Source organism: Carcharodon carcharias, chromosome 5 (genome assembly GCF_017639515.1).
Source record: "Carcharodon carcharias isolate sCarCar2 chromosome 5, sCarCar2.pri, whole genome shotgun sequence".
In the NCBI taxonomy this organism is placed as follows: domain Eukaryota; kingdom Metazoa; phylum Chordata; class Chondrichthyes; order Lamniformes; family Lamnidae; genus Carcharodon; species Carcharodon carcharias.
Genome location: NC_054471.1, coordinates 15,946,346 through 15,968,383, shown reverse-complemented (window position 1 = coordinate 15,968,383; position 22,038 = coordinate 15,946,346). Strand labels below are relative to the sequence as shown.

Here is a 22,038-nt window from a genome sequence, read left to right as displayed (position 1 = left end):
AGAGGCTTTGGTCTGTTGCTGCAGTGCATCTTGTAGATGGTTCACACAGCTGCAAGAGTGGGACTAATATCCTCATAGTGGGTTGGAGTAGTGTGGCTGAAGGTGTTGGCGGGTGGTACAGTAGTTTAAATTAGCTTGTTAGGGGAGTGAGAATCTGAAAGGGAATTCAGATAAGAGAAAAAAAAATCTGGTAATGGCAAGAATAAAAATAGTAAGCAAAAGTGGAAGGCAGCAGAAACAAACGTTAGCACCAAATAAAATCAAAATGTGGAAAAATGCTAAAAGGTTGAATTAAAGGCATTTTATCTGAATGCAAGCAGCAGTTGCAACAAAGCAGGTGAATTGGGGGCACAAATCGAACTAAGCTGGTATGATCTAATTACCATTACGGAGTCATGGCTGCAGGGTTTCCAAGACTGGGAACTGAATGTTCAAGGCTATTCAACATTTAGGAATGGTGGGCAAAATGGAAAAGGAGTTGGAGTAGCGCTGATAAAAAGAGATAAAATCAATACATGAATGAGCTTAGAAAATGGCGTTTAGGTAGACAATCAGCAATGATCTAGCTGAATGGCAGAGCAGGCTCAAGGGTCTGAATGTCCTACTCCTGGTCCTATGGTCCAATACTCCTATTCCAGGGTTCCAGTGACAATCCTCAATCCCAGGCCTGCTGCAGTTCTGGCAGTGGCCGCCACTCCCAGTGGTGCTGCCAATACTGGAGAGCTGTAGACATTTGATTAACCAGCAGTCTAAGCAGTGAGACATCAGCCCTGCAGGAGAAATTGCTGCAGAAAATACCCCTGTAGGAGCCAGGAACCCCATCAGCAGAGCCTGATTGAGATTTAATCCCAACAGGACTCCCAGAAATGGCCTAGCTGGGTTGCCTCTGGTTGTCTAGCTGGTGGACAAGCCCATTGCTGCAACCATTAAATTCCACTCTTGATAGCCAGCTACAAAGACAAAGACCCTAAATTTGTGAAGAAGAACCTGTTTCTCTTCTTCGCTTGACAAGAGTTCTTGTGTCAAATCCCAACTGGACAAAGGATAAATGTCTTCCTCAAGTTCACAGTGACCCATGTTAGTAGCAATCTCGCCATAACTCTCCTCCCTGAATGTTTGTTATAAATGCTTGAGTGACTGATCCCTACAGTACAAATCTTTAGTAGTCAATGCAATATTCAGCCCGGCCTAAGCTGGTTTCTGCCATGGTTGCAACATTTGTGTTAAAGTATGCACCCCATACCAAACCTGAATACTCAATGACATGCTATTAAGTGTGTTGTGTCAGGCACATTATCCCTGACTTCTGTCTGTGGTTATCAGTTCCCTGCAACATAGCTCAGCCCCAATTCTCTTTTGTTCAAATAAAACAGTAAAATCATGTTGCCAGTTCGCTCTTCACTTGTTCTATCCAGCAACAGTGTGAATATCTTCAAAATAATCAACATGGTCAACATTTCCTAACTTCGAATTTTCTTGACCAAGTTGTGAGCATGAAGACTGAATAGCAAATGCTCAATCAGAATTCAAATGGCTATGTTGTAGTTTGCCGTTTCTAAATTACTTTTGAAATGGGCAGGCATAAGTAGATTGTCTCAAACTTTTACCTATCAGGCTTTGGTAATCTCAACAAATGTCTATAATCATGTCCACATCAATCAGTCATCCCACTAACTAAATTATTTAGTGGCTCTTTTAATGCTCATATACAATGCTTAAAATTAGTTAAGACGTTTAGAATTAAATGCCAAATCAGCATAAACTGAATAATAACAATGATTGTTGGAATACTCCAATATCACTGGTTATAAGTGGCTTTGAAACAGCATTTTCCTTACCTGGTTCAACATCAGATTTTAAGGTGTTGCTGATCATATCAGAGATTTCAACAAACATTTCCACCAATCTGTCCACAGTTTTTTCAATATAACTTGCTTTTGGAGCTAAAATATCTGCCCAATCGTTACAGCGAATCTGTAGAACAAATTGCAAAATATGACATTGATACATAAATGGAGATATTAGTCAGATGACCAAAAGGCTGGTGCTAAGGTGCATCTTAAAGGAGGAAAATGAGGTAAAGAGGCCGAGGGCACTCACCATCAACATCTTGGTGGTTAACATTGACCAGAAACTTAACTGGACCAGCCATATAAATACAGTGACTACAAAAACAGATCAGAGGCTGGGAGTTTTGTGACAAGTAAGTCAGCTCCTAAGTTTGTCCGCCATCTATAAGGCACAAGTCAGGGGTTTGATGGAATACTCTCCACTTGCCTGGATGAGTGCAGCTTCAATTAAACTCATGAAGCCTGACACCATCTAGCAAATCAGCATGATTTGATCGGCAACCACCAACCCCTCCATCCACGTCCATTCACTCACTCCACCACTGGCACACAATGCCAGAAGTACACACCGTCTATAAGATGCACAGCAACTCGCCAAGCCTCCTTCAGCAGCACAATCCAAACACACAGCCTCTGCCCCCTAGAAGGACAAGGACAGCAGATGCATGAGGACACCGCCACCTGCAAGTTCCCCTCTAAATAATCCACCATCCTGAGTTGGAGTTGCATCATTGTTCCATCACTGTCGAGAATCAAAACCCTGGGACTCAGGAGGGATTGTGTGTGTACCTGCGCCATATGGTCTGCAGCGGCTCTCTTTTAAAGTCCAAAGGTGAAGGTTATCAGGTCCAGCTTTTAGTCCCAATAATCTCTATTGTATTATTTCTTTATGAATACCAATATCCTTGTGCTCCTTATTTTCACTGGACCCATGGTTCCCCTTTACTTCTTGAATTTTTTTGCGTCTTTTACTGTTAAGGATCATTAACGTTTAAAGAAGAAATCTGAACAACCCACAAAATGACATCACAAGATTCTACTTTTTTAAACAAAAACAAACTTTATTGTATATCAAAAAGAATTAAGCAAAGTTAACAGTATTAACTTAACACAATTGCTTATAAAGACTTATCCTATAAACTCAGTGCTACTTTCTAATTCCCTCAAGAGTTCCCTTATCTTATAAAATCTTTAAATTCACTTTTTCTGGGACCAACTCAATAGGATATCACTGCTGTCCAGAATTCACCTTGATTTCCCTTCAGTGTTCGAGCTATTCACCAAGGTACAAGATTTCACGGAGGTCCTTCCATTAGAACCTCTGATTTCTTCACCGACCTCATGACTCTGGGCTTCACAGCTCCAGCGCATTGCAACTTCTGCACAGTGGCTTAAGTCATCAGAAAATGGCCTTGCATTCCAAAAACCCATTACCTGCTGCTATTCGGAGGGTTGGTGACGGGAAGTAGCTGTGGGAGGTGGGGAAGGGTGGAGATTTACAGCCCTCTACTGATGTATTCGAAGGTGGAGGGCACATAAAATAAAGCGGGTATTCAGTCCACCATCTTCTCGCTCTGCCCCTGAGCTGTCCTCTATATTATGGTGGGGTGGGTAAGGTGTCAGGCAGCTCACCCACCCTTAGGCCTATTGAAGCCCTAAGTTGCTAATTAAAGGCCATTTAAGGACCTCATTCCACCTTCACTGCCATAATACATTGGACAGAGGAAGGCAGAATGAAGGTGGCCAGCCCACAACTTTAACAGCTTGGGCTAAAAGGCCAGAAATGAGGGTGGGACAACCTCCTTTGATGGGGTCCCTGTGTCCATCAGAGGCACCACCCCCCGCCGAAATATGGTGCCCCCACTTTGTGCCTCCCTCCAGCCTCTAAAACCCAACCCCTAATCCCATTTCCCACCCCACCATGCTAGAGTCACTGATGCCTCCATGACCAAAATACCAGACTTACTTTGAAATCCAACAACCATCTTCCTTTTTCTCAGGAGTCCTTGTAGACCTGGTGGTGGCCACTAGTGTGTCCTACCTCTGCAGGGACGACTCAGCTGCCAGCCAATCAGATTGGCCAGCAGATCTCGAGACCAGGGCTTAGAAACATAGAAACATAGAAAATAGGTGCAGGAGTAGGCCATTCGGCCCTTCAAGCCTGCTCCACCATTCATTAGGATCATAGCTGATCATCTAACTCAATAGCATGCTCCCGCTTTCTCCCCATATCCTTTGATCCCTTTCACCCCAAGAGCTTTATCTAACTCCTTCTTGAAAACATACAATGTTTTGGCCTCAGCGACTTTCTGTGGTAGCAAATTCTACAGGCTTACCACTCTCCGGGTGAAGAAATTTCTCCTCATCTCAGTCCTAAATGGTCTACCCCATATCCTCAGACTGTGACCCCTGGTTCTGGACTCCCCCACCATCAGAAACATCCTTCCTGCATATACCTGTCTAGTCCTGTTAGAACTTTATAGGTTTCTATGAGATCCCCCCTCATTCTTCTGAACTCCAGCGAATTTAATCCTAACCGACTCAATCTCTCCTCATATGTCAGTCCCGCCATCCCAAGAATTAGTCTGGTAAACCTTCGCTGCACTCCCTCTATAGCAAGAACATCCTTCCTCAGATAAGGAGTCCAAAACTGCACACAATATTCCAAGTGTGGTCTCACCAATGCCCTGCATAATTGCAGCAAGACATCCCTGTTCCTGTACTTGAATCCTCTCACTGTGAAGGCCAACAACATACCATTTGCCTTCTTTTACCGCCTGCTGCACCTGCATGCATACCTTCAATGACTGGTGTACGAGGACACCCAGGTCTCGTTGCACATTCCCCTCTCTCAATTTATAGCCATTCAGATAATAATCTGCCTTCCAGTTTTTGCTGGTTAACCTCACATTTATTCACATTATATTGCATCTGCCATGCATTTGCCCATTCACTCAGCTTGTCCAAATCACCTTGAAGCATCTCTGTATCCTCCTCACAGCTCATCCTCCCACCCAGTTTTGTCTCCTTTATCTAAATCATTAATATATATTGTGAATAGCTGGGGTCCCAGCACTGACCCTTGCGGTACCCCACTAGTCACTGCCTGCCATTCGGAAAAAGACCTGTTTATTCCTACTCTTTGTCTCATGTCCATTTTCTATCCATCTCAATACACTACTCCCAAATCCCATGCGCTTTAATTTTACACGCTTAATCTCTGATGTGGGACTTTATTAAAAGTCTCCTGGAAGTCCAAATAAACCACATCCACAGGCTCCCCCTCATCAACTCTACTAGTTACATCCTCGAAAAATTCCAGTAGATTTGTCAAGCAAGATTTTCCTTTCATAGATCCATGCTGACTCTGTCCGATTCTGCCACTGTTTTCCAAGTGCTCAGCTATTAAATCTTTTATAATGGACTCTAGAACTTTCCTCACTATCAACGACAGGCTGACTGGTCTATAATTCCCTATTTTCTCTCTGCCTCCCTTTTTAAATAGTGGGATTACATTAGCTACCCTCCAATCTGTAGGAACTGTTCAGGAGTCTATAGAATCTCGGAAGATGGCCATCCATGCATCCACTATTTCTAGGGCCACTTCCTTAAGTACTCTGGGATGTAGATTATCAGGCCCTGGGGATTTATCGGCTTTCAATCCCATCAATTTCTCCAACACCATTTCCCTACTAATACTGATTTCTTTCAGTTCCTCCCTCTCACTAAACCCTGTGTTCCCCAACATTTCTGGTATGTTATCAGTGTCTTCCTTTGTGGAGACAGAGGCAAAATATCTATTTCATTGGTCAGCCATTTCTTTGTTCCCCATTTTAAATTCCCTTGTTTCTGACTGTCAGGGACCTACATTTGTCTTCACCAATCTTTTTCTCTTCACATACCTATAGAAACCTTTACAGTCAGTTTTTATATTCCCCGCAGGCTTATTCTCGTACTCTATTTTCCCCTTCTTAATCAATCCTTTGGTCCTCCTTTGCTGAATTCTAAACTACTCCCAATCCTCAGGTCTCTTGTTCTTTCTGGCCAATTTGTATGCCTCTTCCTTGGGTCTAATACTATCTCTAATTTTCCTTGTAAGCTATGGTCTGACCACCTTTCCTGTTTTTCTTTTGTGCCAGGCAGGAATAAACAATTGTTGCAGTTCACCCATGCGCTCTTTGAATGTTTGCCATAGCCTATCCACCATCATCCCTTTAAGTAATGTTTCCCAATCCATCGTAACTAACTCGCGCCTCATACCATCATAGTTTCCTTTATTAAGATTCAGGACCCTAGTCTCAGAATCAACTAAGTCACTCTCCATCTTGATGATGAATACTATCATATCATGGTCACTCATCCCCAAGGGGCCTCGCACACCTAGATTGCCAATTATTCCTTTCACATTACACAATACCTAGTCTAGAATGGCCTGTTCTCCAGTTGGTTCCTCAACGTATTGGTCCAGAAAATCATCCCGTATACACTCCAAGAATTCCTCCTCTATGATATTGTTACTAATTTGATTTGTCCAATCTATATGTGGATTAAAGTCACCCATAATTATAAATGTTCCTTTATTGCATGTGTCTCTCATTTCTTGTATAATGCCATTCCCAGCATCATCACTACAGTTTGCGGGTCTATATACAACCCCCACTAACATTTTTTGCCCCTTAGTGTTTCTCAGCTCGACCCATACAGATTCCACATCGTTGGAGCTAATATCCTTCCTCACTACTGCGTTAATGCCCTCTTTAACCAGCAATGCAACTCCACAGCCTTTTCCACAGCCTTTTCCTTTTTGTCTATCTTTCCTAAATACTTAATACTCCTGGATGTTCAGTTTCCATCCCTGGTTACCCTGCAGCCATGTCTCTGTAATCCCGATTATATCATACCTGTTTACATCTATTTGCGCAGTTAATTCATCCACTTTATTGTGAATACTCCTCGCATTAAAGCACAAAGCCTTAAGGCTTTTTTTTTTAACATTACTTGTCCCGTTATCACTATTTTTCACTGAGGCCTTGTTTGATTCTTGCCCTTGATTTCTCTGTCTATCACTCTTTATATTCACCTTCCTGTCTTTTGCTCTTGTCCTTGATTCCCCCTCTTCTGACTCCTTGCATAGGTTCCCATCCCCCTGCCATTTTAGGTAAACCCTCCCCAACCACTCTAGCAAATATTCCACCGAGATCATCAGTCCTGATCCTGCCCAGGTGTAACCTGTCCAGAGTGTACTGGTCCCAACTCCCCCAGAGCCGGTCTCAATTTCCCAGGAATCTGAAACCCTCCCCCTCACACCATCGCTTCAGCCATGTTTTCATCCGATATATCCTGCTTTTTGTACTCTGACTAGCACATGGCACTGAGATCACTACCTTTGAGGTCCTACTTTTCAACTCACTTCCTAACTCCCTATATTCTGCTTTTAGGACCTCATCCCTTTTTAACCTATGTCGTTTGTACCAATGTGTACCATGACCACTGGCTGTTCACCCTCCCTCTACAGAATGTCCTGTAGCCACTCTGAGACATCCTTGACCCTAGCACCAGGGAGGCAACATACCATCCCAGAGTCTCGTTTGCGGGCACAGAAACACTTATCTATTCCCCTTACAATTGAATCCCCTATAACTATTGCATTCCCACACTTATTACTCCTCCCGTGTACAGAAGAGCCAACTGTGGTGCAATGAATTTGGCTGTTGCTGCTTTCCCCTGAGAGGCTATTCCCCTCAACAGTATTCAAAGCGGTGTATCTGTTTTGCAGGGAAATAGCCACAGGAGATTCCTGCACTGTCTGCCTGTTTCTCTTGCTCTGTCTGGTGGTCACCCATTCCCTTCCTGCCTGTGGACTCTTAGAACTGCGGTGTGACCACCTCTCTATACGTGCTATCCACGATACTCTCTGCCTCGCAGATACTCTAGCTCCAAAACCCGGGCTTCCAGGAGCTGCAGCTAGAGACACTTCCCGCACACATGCTGGCCTTGGGCACTGGAAATGTTCCCAGCTTCCCACATAGAGCAGGAGGTGCACATCAAGGCTTGGAGCTCTCCTGCCATGACTTACCCCTTTAAATTAAACTAAACCTTTTGGAAGATATTTAATATCAAATAATATCATTTACTCTAGGGCCCTTCTTCCCTGCTCCTCATTGTGACAGAATATAGCCTTAAAAACGATGAACCACAAAATAAGACCTTAAAAACTATAAGCGATAAAAGTAGTAAATACTTGCACGGCCATACTAACAGGATCACCTCGTTCCCTCCTCACTGAGCTCCCTCAGTCACCTTTGCTCTCCCAGCTCCTTTTCAATTCCTGACTCCTCTCGCGCTTTTTTTCAACTCCCGGCTCCTCTCGCGCTCCTCTTCAACTCCCGGCTCCTCTCACGCTCCTCTTCAATTCCCGGCTTCTCTTCAACTCCCAACTCCTCTCATGCTCCTTTTCAACTCCCAGCTCCTCTCATGCTCCTTTTTAACTCCCGGCTCCTCTCATGCTCCTCTTCAACTCCGGCTCCTCTCTTGCTCCTTTTCTACTCCCAGTTCTTCTCGCGCTCCTCTTCAACTTTTGGCTCCTCTCGCACTCCTCTTCAACTCTCTGCTCCTCTCACACTCCTCTTCCTGTGTCTGAGGAGTGGATGTCCCACTCACACCTTTTAAGACTGCCCCAAATGAATTATCACTGCAGGACAGCCCATTTTAAATTTGCTGAGGTGCCGATGGACTTTTCAACCAGGGGTGCAAGGAATACGCTGCCCTGTAAAATTCATCCCATGGTTTCAACTGATAACTTCCAGATCTCCAACTACAACCATGTAAACTGTCTTTTATTGGCGTTTTACTGGAGATTTCCTCCTTGGGCTTCCAGTCAAACAAATATTCCAGTTGATTTTCCCCTTCGTAACTTTAGCTTATATTGAATACCAGTTCCCTATCACAGGCTCCGTCATGGATCTACACAGATAAATTCAAAAACAAACAATCCCACTAAGCTCCACCCATCCCCATGGCAATGTGACACATAAAGCCTGTTCCCGAGTAGAATTGTAAATTAACTACCAGTTAATTCCAAAGCTTTCTTTAATTCTGTGAAACCACATGACTAACATATCTTTTACTGGATAACTTCAGATGTCATGTCTCCAGTTCTTTACTACCTGCCATTTTATGAATCTCACCCATTTACTCTGACTTTATCCAGTAAACATCTTACCTGTTGAATAATAATTATTTTAAGCCTGTGTGGTTTGCCAGCTCCTAGGTATTTACTAGGGGCAGGGTTTTATGGCCCCTCTGCAGCGTGTGTCCCCCTGGTGGATGCGGCAAGCCATTTAAGTCCCCATTCAGTTTGGCAGAACTGTAATATCCCGCCAGGCAGGTGGGGCCGTAACATCCTGCTAGGTTTTTTTCGCATTGAACTTACATTTAAAGTTCAATTTCTAAAACTAAAAAGCTATAACTCTAAAACATATGAACTATGCCTTGAGGATAGATGCCAATAAGTTGCAACCTGAGTCGGAGCCTTTCATATAAGCATGCGTGGTGTACATAGTGCGATGACTTGGCACTGGCAACAGGTTTTCTCACTTCATCCCATGTAAAGGAATAATATTCTGTTCTGATGAAAGTCCATTGAAGTGAAACATTAACTCTATGGCCAGAATTTTCCAGCCCTTCATGCTGGCAGGATCTTCCGGTCCCGCCAACGTGAGAATATTTCCCTATGGAAAATTCTGGCCTATATCTCTCTCCACTGATGCTGATGAGTTTTCCAGAACTTTCTGCTTTTGTTGCTTGTAACAAATCTGTGTTGGCTGTCTTTTTGATTAATCAAAACATTTCTCAATGCTCATTTATTTGGTTTTAAACTATAAATTCTAAAATAAATCCATAAATAATGTACCTCATTGTATGTAAGCATGTTTTCCATGGTCAAGGTATGATCCTCTGGCAGGTTGATAATAATCTTTTGGGATATTTCTTCCAATACTTCATCTATGTGCATTTCTCGCAAGTCAATTAGCTGAAAGCAACAATGAATGTTATATTTTCAATACTTTATGAAATATGTAGAACATACAGCACAGAAACAAGCCATTCAGCCTATCCAGTCCATGCTGGCATTTATGTACTCAAATCGCTCCCCATCTTTCTCCATCTAAATAAATCATTGTAATTCTCTATTATCTTCTCCAACAAATGCTTGTCAAGCTTCCCCTTAAATAATCTATTCTGGTGACTTCAACTAATGCCTCTGGTAGTGAGCTCCCCAATATCACCAGATATTGAGTAAAGAAGTTTATTCTGAATTCCCTATTCTTGGCGACTAACTCATATTGATGACATCTAGTTATGCTCTTCCCGAGTGGAAATATTCTCTCTGAATCCACACTATCGAACCTTTCATAGTTATGGGCAGAATTTTGCCCTCGTTGGGTGGGCATGGTGGGCGGGCCTAGGAGCAGTCGCGAAGCCGACTGCCACCCACGATTGGCTCTGAATGTGATTTCACGCTGGCTGGCCAATTAACGGCCAGCCAGCATGAAATGTGCACTGCAGCGCTTAGCACGACTGGGGTGGGACAGGAGGAGCGCGAGTACTGAAGTTCATGCATGCGCATGAGTGCGAGCAGTAAAATCTTCCTGACACACAAAGCTGCCTCAGGAAGCTGAAGATTTTTAACAATAAAAATAAAGTTAGATAAAATAATGAAAACATTTCCCCCCATATGACTCTGTCACATGAGCAGGGGCACGTTAAATAAATTGTAAACAGATTTTTTTAAATCACTGGTCAAGGCCTCATCCCACCAGTGGATGGGGTTTTGCCAAAAATGCAAAGGCCTCTTGCCCTTTCTGCCTATCCGCCAACCGAACAGTTAGACGGGCAGAGGAAATTCTAGTCAACTACTTGATTAGGGGCCTTAACAGGCCGTTAAATTGTCGGCAGGCGCACTGCTGACTCCCGTGAGCTCCCGCCAACCGAAATATTGTGGGAGTACACAATGACGTCAGGATGTTCGCCCGAAGTCATCTCACGTCATTTTACATTCATGTGGGTCAGGCGCACACCCGCCCAATGAGGGAAAAATTCTGGCCTATGAATACCTCTATTACAACACCTCTGATGTTTTCGAGAGAAGAGAAAGCCAGAAGTTCATCTATATGCACCCACGCATTTCTGATTGTATATCTTCTCTGCACTCTCCAGTGCCTCTATATACTTTTTATAATTTGTGACCAGAGCTGCATGCTGTACTCTAAATGTGGTCTAACCAAGGTTCAGTATAGGTTTAGCATAATTTGAATATTCTTCAGTTCAACCCTTCTAGAAATAAAGTCAAGTGCGTGGTTTGATTTTTTTTCATGGCATCCCTAACATGTGATTCAACTTATAGTGATTTCTATATTTTTGCTCCAAGATCCCATTTTTTCTCTGCTACACCTGGGCTCACAACTTTCAAATAATAAGTGACCTCCCTGTTCTTCCTACCAAAATAAATTACCCCACATTTATCGGTGTTGAACTTCATTTGCCAATTGTTTGGCATTTTTCAAGTTTATGTCCTCCACTTATTTGCTCCAGTCGTCTTCAATGTTGGCTATTCTCAAATGTTATAATCGCAAATTTAGAAATTGTGCTTTTGATTCTAGTATGACACAGCTGATGGTAAAGACTGAGTTGTTCAAATCCCAGAGGGAAACTTGAAACAACTGTCATAACTCAGTTTTGCAATTTGCATGTTTCGAGGTGTAGGCTTTGAATTCAATAGTAATAAAATCGAGTCTCAAGAGTTTTTTATAAAACTAAATTAAACATTTATTAATACAAAAAATATTGTATTATGGCTATAATAACTACAAAAGTCCCTTAATTAATCTCACTCTCAGTCAGACCCCCATTAAGGCAACAGTAAAACCCTCATAATTTTATACACCTCATTCATGTCCCCCTCAATCTCCTCTGCTCCAGGGAAAATACCCCCAATCTATCCAATCTCTCCTCATAAATAAAATTCTCCAACCCAGGCAAAATCCTGGTAAATCTCCTTTGCACTCTCTCGAGTGCAATCACATCCTTCCTATAATGCGGATTCCAGAACTGCATGCAATACTCTAGCTGTGGGCGAACCAGCATTTTATGCAGTTCCAGCATAACCTCACTGCTCTTATAGTCTATGGCCAGGACTTACCCCTCGGTGATTTGGGGGCAGGACCCGGTCACTGAGGGGAAAATGATGAGGGATGACATCGGGAGGAATCCTTGACGTTATCCCGGTCCATTTAAATTTTTAGGAAGGCGGGTGGTCAGCGAGATCAACTGTCCGCCTGCTGAGCTGTCAATGGACAATTGAGGCCATTGATAGGTTATTTAAAGTAATTAAAGACCTGCCCGTCCAACCTTAAGGCTGGCGGGCAGGCCAGGAGCCCCAGCAGGCTCCAGATTATTGATGAAACTTCATCCACTGGCGGGATGAAATTTCATGTCCATATTGTAAAAAATTAATAAAGTGCATGTGTCCTTTATTAACATGTCTCATCTCGTGTGACATTGTTACATGAGGGGGACATGTTAATCATTTTGTAATGTTTCTATTTTTAATGTTTTTGACACTATCAGTATTCGCCCTGAGACAGGACTTTGCCTCAGGGAGAAGTGCACTCTTTCATGCGCATGCGCGAAAAAGCACCCTTTGACAGCTAGGGATTCCCTCCCCCCTGCACAGGAAGCGCATAGTGCTACCCGTCGGGGATGCCGCTGGACGGGCCTTAATTGGCCTGCCCACATAAAATGGCAGCGAGCCCTGTTTCAGTGGCGGGGGTCGGCAGCCTGCCCGCCGCCAAGCCGGTGGGACCCGTCTGCCATCCAAGGGCAAGATTCTGCCCTATGCTTCGGCTAATAAAGGCACCTTATCTACCTGACCTGCTACCTTAAGGGACCGGTGAATGTGCACACCAAGGTCCCTCTGATCCTCGGTACTTCCCAGGGGGCGACCATTCATCATGTGTTCCCATGCCTTGTTTGTCCTGCCCAAGTACATCACCTCACACTTATCCGGATTAAATTCCACCCCACCAATTTTTGTGTCATCCACAAACTTACTGATCAACCCTCCTACATTCAAGTCTAAATCGTTTATATATACCACAAACAGCAAGGGACCCAACACCAATCCCAGTGGAACCGCACTGGACACAGGCATCCAGTTACAAAAACACCCATCGACCATCACCCTCTGTTTCCTGCCACTCAGCCAATTCTGGGTCCAATTTGACAAATTGCCTTGCATCCCATGGGCTCTTACCTTTGTTATCAGTCTCCCATGTGGGACCCGAACAAATGCCTTGCTGAAGTCCAAGTACACAAGGTCAAATGCATTGCCCTCATCGACACACCTGGTCACCTCTTCGAAAAATTCAATCAAATTAGTCAGACACGTTCTCCCCTTAACAAAACCATGCTGACAGTCCTTGATTAATCCCTGCCTCTCCAAGTGTAGATTAATTCTGTCCCTCAGAATTGCTTCCAATAGATTCCCCACCACTGACTGGCCTGCAATTCCCTGGTTTATCCCTTCCTCCCTTCTTGAATAATGGTACCACATTGGCTGTCCTGCAGTCCTCTGGCACCTCTGCTGTGGCCAGAGTGGTATTGAAAATTATTGCCAGTGCCCCTGCTATCTCCTCCTTTGCCTCAATCAGCAGCCTGGGATACATTTCATCCACGCCTTGAGATTGGTCTACTTTTAAGCCTGCCAGACCACTTAGAACCTCCTCCTTTCCATGCAAATTTCTTTAATTATATCACAACCCTTCTGCCTGATCTCTATACTCAGGTCTTCCCTCTCAGTTGTGAACACCAACACAAAGTATTCATTTAGAACCCTACCGACGTCGTCTGGCTCCACACACAAATTACCACAATGGTCCTTAATGGGCTCTACTCTTTCCCTAGTTATTCTCATACTCTTAATGCACTTGTAAAACAACTTTGGATTTTCCTTTATTTTACCTGCCAATATTTTCTCATGCCCCCTTTTTGCTCTCCTAATTTCCTCTTTAATTTCCCCCGACACATTCTATACTCCTTTAGGGCTTCCGCTATTTTGAGCCCTTGGTATCTGCCATAAGCCTCCCTTTTTCTCTTTATCCAATCCCGTATATCCCTCGACATCCAGGGTTCCCTTGATTTGTTGTCCCACCCTTTGGTTTTACTGGAATATGTTGGCCCTGTACTCTCCCTATTTCCCTCTTGAATGAGTCCCACTGTCCCAACGCAGATTTACCTGAAAGTAGCTGCTCCCAGTCCACTCTGGCCAAATCATATCGGATTGTAACAAAATCGGCCTTCCCCCAATTTAGAACTCTGATTTCTGGCCCATCTTTGTCCTTTTCCATAACAGCTTTGAATCTAATGGAGCTATGATCGCATTCTGCTAAGTGCTCCCCCATTTGATACCTCTACCACTTGCCCGGCTTCATTCCCTAAAATTAAGTCCAGCACTGCTCCCTCTCTTATAGGACTTCCTACATACTGGCATAAAAAGCTCTCCTCGATGCAATTTAAGAATTCCGCTCCCTCTAAACCTACCACACGATGACTAACCCAGTTAATGTTGGGGAAATTGAAATCCCCCACTATTACTACCCTAACATTTTTACACTTCTCTGAAACTTGCCTACATATCTGCTCTTCTATTTCCCTTTGACTGTTTCGGGGCCTAGAGTACACTCCCAGCAATGTGATTGCTCCTTTTTTGTTTTTCAGTTCTACCCATATGGCTTCATTTGAGCAGCCTTCTAAGATGTCATCCCTCCTTACTGTTGTAATTGATTCCTTGATCAATATTGCGATATCCCCTCGTTTACCTCCTTCCCTGTCTCATCTGAAGACCCTATATCCTGGAATATTGAGCTGCCAATCCTGCCCCTCTCTCAACAATGTCTCTGTGACATCATACATCCATGTGTTAATTTGTGTCCTCAGCTCATCTGCCTTATTTGTCAGACTCCTTGCCTTAAAATAAATATCATCCAACCTTGCCAAGCTCCATTGTGCCTTAACTGGCCTATAATTTCTATGCCTTCCAGACTCAAATGCTCACTCTTCTAATCTTGGCTGTGTGTCTCCCCCTGCTTAACCTCCTCTCAGGATCCCATTCCCCTGCCAAGTTAGTTGAACCTCTCCCCAGCAGCACTAGCAAGCCTCCCCACAAGGATGTTGGTCCCATTCTGGTTCAGGTGCAACCTTGTACAGGTTCCACCACCGCCAGAAATGGTCCCAATGTCCCATAAATCTAAAGCCCTCCCTCCTGCACCATCTATCCAACCGCATCATCATCTGGGCTAACCTCCTATTTCTGTACTGACTAGCGCGTGGCACCGGAATCTAGAGATTACGACCTTAGAGGTCCTATTCTTTAATCTGTTTCCTTGCTCCCTAAATTCTGCTTCACAGAATCACAAAGTGCAGAAGAGGCCCTTCGGCCCATTGAATCTGCACCGACAGGTGAGAAGCATCTGACCTATTATCATTAATGCAGCAAAAACTTCGCAAGGTGCCTCAGAGGAGTGTTATTAAACAAAATACCCCACTTTATTTCCTTATTCCTAAAGGTCATTGCCCAGTAAAAATCTGTTTTGAATATAGATCAAGACTTATCACATGCAGTTTGGACTATCATCAGTTACAAACAACCAGCATCATGCATTGTTTTCAACCATATTTCACATAATCAACCCTGCCATCACATACATATTGCAGCCTGTGGCAACCTTCATCAGATGGACATCGCAGTCCCACTCCCTGAGTTCCATGCCTTCATCCTCATTCTCTTGGGTGAAGACCGATGTGAGGTATTCGTTCAACACTCTATCGATGTCCTCTGGTTCCACCCATAGATTGCCCCCTTGGTCCTGAATGGGCCCTACTCTTTCCCTGATTATCTTCTTCTCATTTATATACTTATAGAATATCTTGGGATTTTTCCTACTTTTACTAGCCAGAGCTTTCTCATATCCCTTCTTTGCTCTCCTAATTGCTTTCTTAAGCTCCATCCTGCACTTTCTATACTCCGCTAGTGCCTCCACTGATTTGCTTCCCTTGTACCTGCTAAAAGCCTCTCTTTTCCTTCTCATCGTATCCTGAATATCTCTGGTCATCCATGGTTCTCCGGGCTTGTAACTCCTTTCTATCACCCTAGAGGGAACTTGTTGAGCCTGTACCCTCCCCATTTCATTTTTGAATGCCCTCCACTGTTCTTCTGTAGATTTCCCCACAAGTAGCTGTTCCCAGTCTACCTTGGCCAGAACCTGCCTTATTTTATTAAAATCCACTCTCCCCCAAACCAAAACATTTTTTTGTGACTTGCCCATTTCTTTGTCCATTACAAGCTTAAATTGTACTATGTTGTGGTCGCTATCACTAAAATGCTCCCCCACCACCACCTCAGCCACCTGTCTGGCTTCATTTCCCAGGATTAGGCCCAGCACTGCACCATCCCTTGTTGGACCCTCTACATATTGACCTAAAAAGTTCTCCTGTACACATTTCAAGAAATCCACTCCATCCAAGCCCTTAACAGTATGGGCTAAATCTTCTGGCTGATGTGCGGGTGGCGGAGCCTGCATGTCAGTGCTTAAAATGTTGCACGCTGACGTCAGGCGAGCGTCCCGACATCAGCGCGCGGCATCGCGATGTTTTGGTCGGTGGGCGCGCTATGCAGCCGGACGCGCACCTGCCATTAATTAAAGGCCTTGTTAAGGCCATTTAGTCTCCAATCGACGAGGATTTTGAGGGACCCGTGCAAACTTCAGCAGGTAAGTGATTTTTTATCAAATCTCATCCAGTGACGGGATGATGTTTGATATCGGAATTAAAAAAGTTTAATAAAGTGCTTGTGTGCTTCATTAACATATCCCATTTCATGTGACATTTTCACATGAGGGGAACATGTTAATGATTTTTTTTATTTTTCTATTTTTAATGTTCCACAGACTTTCAGCGATCTCCCTGAGGCAGCATTTTGCTTCAGGGAGACGTGTGCCCTTTCACGCGCATGCGCGAAAGAGTGCACTCTTGCAGTTGGGGAATCCCCTACCGCCTGCACACTTCTCGTCGGGCAGCATGCTGGGCGGGTCTTAATTGGCCTGCCCACATAAAATGGCGGTGGGGCCTATTTCGGCGGCGGTAATCGGCTGCCCGCTGCCCAGTTGGTCAGGCCCACCCACTCATCAAGCACAAAATCCTGCCCTATGTCTATCTCAATTAATGTTGGGAAAGTTGAAATTACCTAATATAATTACACTATTGCTATTGTTTTTACACACCTCTGCAAATTGTGCACATATTTGCTCCTCAATTTGCCACTGACTATATGAGGATCTATAATGAAGACCTAACAATGTGGCTGCCCCGTTTTTATTCCTAAGCTCTACCCACAAAGCTTCATTCAATGCCCCCTCCAAGATATAATCTCTCCTTACTGCAGTAACTGACTCCTTAACAAATAATGCAATGCCACTTCCTCTTTTACCCCCTCCCCTGTCTCACCTGAAGATTCGATATCCAGGAATGTTGAGCTGCCAATTCTGCTCCTCCCTCAACCACGTCTCTGTGAAGGCTACTATATCACAATTCCACATGTCAATCCTCACCCTTAACTCATCCGTTAAAGTAGAGGCCATCCAGCCTTGCCTTACTCCGTTGAAACTTAAGTCATATGTACTCCCTCTGACGTGATTGGTTTACTGTATTATCATGTGTCCCTATTCTGCTAACGTTCTGTGTCCCCAACCCCTGCCGAATTAGTTTAAACTCTTCCCAACAGCACGAGCAAACCCACCCGCAATGATGTTAGTGCCGCTCAGGTTCAGATGTAGACCGTCCCAATTCTACAGGTCCCACCTTCCCGCAGAACAGTCCCAGTGATCCAGGAATCTAAAATCCTCCCTCCTGCACCAACTCTTAAGCCACGTAGTCATTGCTGTAGTGTTTCCATCCCTCCCTCCTCCTCAAACCTAAAACAAAAAGAGAGAGAGGAAGAGGCAGTGCCTTCAGGAGTGCACCAGACCTGCAAGGGACACTCTTCTGAAAGTGGATCTTAAAGAAAAAGCAGCTGATTGGTGAGCAAATCCTGGGAGCAGACTCAGAGGGACGAGCACCGGAGCGGTGATCTCGGGGCACAGAGTAACTGAAGCCAAAACTGAAAAAGTGACATCACAGGAAAGCTGTGAATTGATTGGTTGGTAGGAAATCTGCACCAAATTTGAAAAAAAAAACACTGCAAAGCTAATTAATAAATTAATTATCTAAGTAGAGATGGCTGGGCAGGTGATGTGCTGTAGCTGTATGATGTGGAAGCTGGCAGATCCCATTGCAAGCCGCAGTGACCACATCTGCAGCAAGTGTTGGATGCTGGAGGAACTCCGGCTCAGAATTGATGACCTGCAGTCCAAGCTCCAGATGCTGCGGCATATCCGGGAGGGGCAGAGTTACCTGGACGCTTTGTATCAGGAGGCAGTTACACCCGGTAGATTAAGTACCTCAAGTCCGGTCAGTGGTCAGGGTCAGCAGGGTGTGACTGCAACTGAGGCAGGTAGAGGGATCCTGTGTTCAGGAACAGAGGAGCCTCAGCTCTTGACCTTGCCCAACAGGTACTTGCTCCCTGTGTGGATGAGGAAGAGGGTTGTAGGGAGGATGAGCCAGCTGACCACGGCACCGTGACACAGGAGGCCATTCAAGTGGGGGGAGCAAAAAGACAAGTGGTAGTTGTTGGGGATTTTATAATTAGGGGAATTGATAGCTTCCTTTGTAAGCAGGATCAAGAGTCCCGCATGGTATGTTGCCTGCCCGATGCCAGGGTGAAAGACATTTCTGACCGGCTTGAAAGGATATTGGAGAGGGAGGGGGAGGGGGAGGATCCAGTTGTTGTCGTCCACGTCGGGACAAATAACATAGGTAAGACTAGGAAAAAGGACCTGTTTGGGGATTATCAGGAACTAGGAACTAAATTAAAGAACAGGTCCTCAAGGGTTATAATCTCCGGATTACTAAACGAGCCACGTGCAAATTGGCATAGGGACGCGAGAATAAGCGAAGTAAACACGTGGCTAAAGGAGAGGTGCGGGAAAGAGGGATTCCATTTCGTGGGGCACTGGCATTAGTATCGGAACAGGAGGGATCTGTACTGTTGGGACGGTCTCCACCTGAACCGATCTGGGACCAATGTTCTAGCGAAAAGGGTAAATAGGGTGGTCAACAGGACTTTAAACTAGAAAGTGGGGGGGGAGGGAAGGGTAAAACTCCAAGAAATATGACTAATGGGAAACAAAGCAGCAGGTTAGCGTGTGGGGGGGTGGATTCAACTTCATGGAAAATTATGAAAAAACTGAAAAGGAGAGCCCAGGAGTGGCTATTAAAGTCTCCAGAACACAAAATAGGACAGAGTTTTTGGAAAGGGCTAGGAATCTAACTTCAAGCACATCAGATAAAGGGAAGACAACGAGAAAGGGGACAGGAAATATAGGACTGAAGGTGTTGTATCTGAATGCACGCAGTATACGAAATAAGGTAAATGAGCTTGTCGCGCAGATTGAAATTGTTAGGTATGATGTGGTGGGCATCACGGAGACATGGCTGCAAGGGGATCAGGACTGGGAGCTAAATATCCAAGGATATACATCCTATCGAAAAGATAGGCAGGTTGGCAGAGGGGGTGGGGTTGCTTTGTTAGTAAGAAATGAAATTAAATCGATAGCAAGAAATGATGTAGGGTCAGATGATGTAGAATCTGTGTGGGTAGAGTTGAGGAACCGCAAAGGTAAAAAAAAAACATAATGGGAATTATGTACAGGCCTCCAAACAGTAGTCAGGATACACCAGGAGATAGAAAAGGTGTGTAAGAAAGGCAAGGTTACAGTGATCATGGGGGAATTCAATATGCAGGTAGGCTGGGAAAATCATGTTGGTAATGGATCCCAAGAAAAGGAATTTGTGGAATGTCTATGAGATGGTTTTTTGGAGCAGCTTGTGGTGCAGCCCACTAGGGAACAGGCAATTCTAGATTTAGTGATTTATAATGAGGCAGATTTGATGAGGGAGCTTAAGGTTAAGGAACCCTGAGGAGGAAGTGACCATAATATGATAGAATTTATCTCACAATTTGAGAGGAAAAGCTGGAAACAGATGTAACAGTATTACAGTTGAATAAAGGCAACTACAGAGGAATGAGGGAGGAGCTGGCCAGAATTGACTAGGAGATGAGCCTAGCAGGAAAGACAGTGGAACAACAATGGCAGGAGTTTCTGGGAGTAATTTGGGAGACACAGCAAAAATTCATTCCTGGTAAGAAAAAGCATAATAAAGGGAGGACGAGACAACCATGGCTAACAAGGGAAGTCAGGGACAGTATAAAAGCTAAAGAGAAAGCATACAATGCGGCGAAGAGCAGTGGGAAACCAGGGGATTGGGAAGCCTACAAGGACCAACAGAGAACAACTAAAAAAGAAATAAGGAGGGAGAAGATTAAATATGAGGGTAAACTAGCCAGTAATATAAAAGAAGATTGCAAGAGTTTTTTTAGATATATAAAGGGTAAGAGAGAGGCAAAAGTGGACATTGGGCCGCTGGAAAATGACGCTGGAAAAGTAATAGTGGGGAACAAAGAAATGGCGGAGGAACTGAATAGATACTTTTCGTCAGTCTTCACAGTGGAAGACACGAGTGACATCCCTAAAGTTCAAGAGAGTCAGGGGGCAGAGGTGAGTATGGTGGCCATTACCAAGGAGAAGGTGCTAGGAAAACTGAAAGGTCTGAAGGTGGATAAATCACCTGGACCAGATGGATTACACCCCAGAGTTCTGAACGAGATAGTTGAAGAGATAGTGGAGGCATTAGTGGTGATCTTTCAGGAATCACTGGAGTCAGGGAGGGTCCCAAAGGACTGGAAAATCGCCAATGTAACCACTCTGTTTAAGAAGGGAGTGAAGCAAAAGACGGGAAATTACAGGTCAATTAGCCTGACCTCGGTCATTGGTAAGATATTAGAGTCCATTATTAAGGATGAGAATTCAGAACACTTGGAAGTGCATGGTAAAATCGGGCAAAGTCAGCATGGTTTCATCAAGGGGAGGGCATGCCTGACAAATCTGTTAGAATTCTTTGAGGAGGTAATGAGTAGGTTAGACAAAGGAGAGCCAATGGATGGTATCTACTTGGACTTCCAGAAGGCCTTTGACAAGGTGCTGCACAGGACGCTGCTCAGTAAGATAAGAGCCCATTGTGTTAGAGGCAAGGTACTAGCTTGGATAGAAGATTGGCTTCTAGAATATGATAGAATGGATAGAATGGATAGAAGATTGGTCCTTCTCAGGATGGCGGCCGGTGACTAGAGGAATTCCGCAGGGGTCAGTGTTGGGACCACAACTTTTCATTTTATACATTAATGATCAAGATGAAGGAACTGAGGGCATCCTGGCTAAGTTTGCAGATGATACAAATATAGGTGGAGGGACAGGTAGTATTGAGGAGGCAGGGAGGCTGCAGAAGGATTTGGACAGCTTAGGAGAATGGGCAAAGAAGTGGCAGATGGAATACAACGTGCGGAAGTGTGAGGTCATGCACTTTGATAGGAAGAATAGAGGCATAGACTATTTTCTAAATGGGGAGAGAATGCAGAAATCTGGAGTGCAAAGGGACTTGGGAGTCCTAGTCCAGGATTCTCTTAAGGTTAACTTGCGGATTGAGTCAGTTCGTTAGGAAGGCAAATGCAATGTCGGCATTTAATTCGAGAGGACTAGAATATAAAAGCAGGGATGTGCTGCTGAGGCTTTATAAGGCTGTGGTCAGACCACATTTAGAATATTGTGAGCAATTCTGGGCCCCATATCTCAGGAAGGATGTGCTGGCCCTGGTCAGGAAGGATGTGCTGGCCCTGGAGAGGGTCCAGAGGAGGTTCACGAGAATGATCCCAGGAATGAAAGGCTTAACATATGAGGAACGTTTGAGGCCTCTGGGTCTATACTCGATGGAGTTTAGAAGGATAAGGGGGGGGATCTGATTGAAACTTACAGAATACTGAAGGGCCTGGATAGATTGGACGTGGGGAAAATGTTTCCATTAGTAGGAGAGACTAGGACCCGAGGGCACAACCTCAGAGTAAAGGGAAGACCTTTTAGAA

At 44.4% G+C, this 22,038-nt stretch overlaps 1 protein-coding gene across 1 annotated transcript in view; it reads right to left on the bottom strand.

Annotated features, from left to right (window-relative positions):
* Positions 1–22,038, bottom strand: part of LOC121278115 (dynein heavy chain 8, axonemal-like) — a 1,831,678-nt gene that overhangs the window by 1,292,976 nt on the left and 516,664 nt on the right. Inside the window, exons 21-22 of the mRNA XM_041188200.1 lie at positions 9,763–9,882; positions 1,839–1,974 (exon numbers count right to left, since the gene is read on the bottom strand). Coding sequence (XP_041044134.1) covers positions 1,839–1,974; positions 9,763–9,882 — 256 coding nt within the window. The remainder of the gene's footprint in view (positions 1–1,838; positions 1,975–9,762; positions 9,883–22,038) is intronic.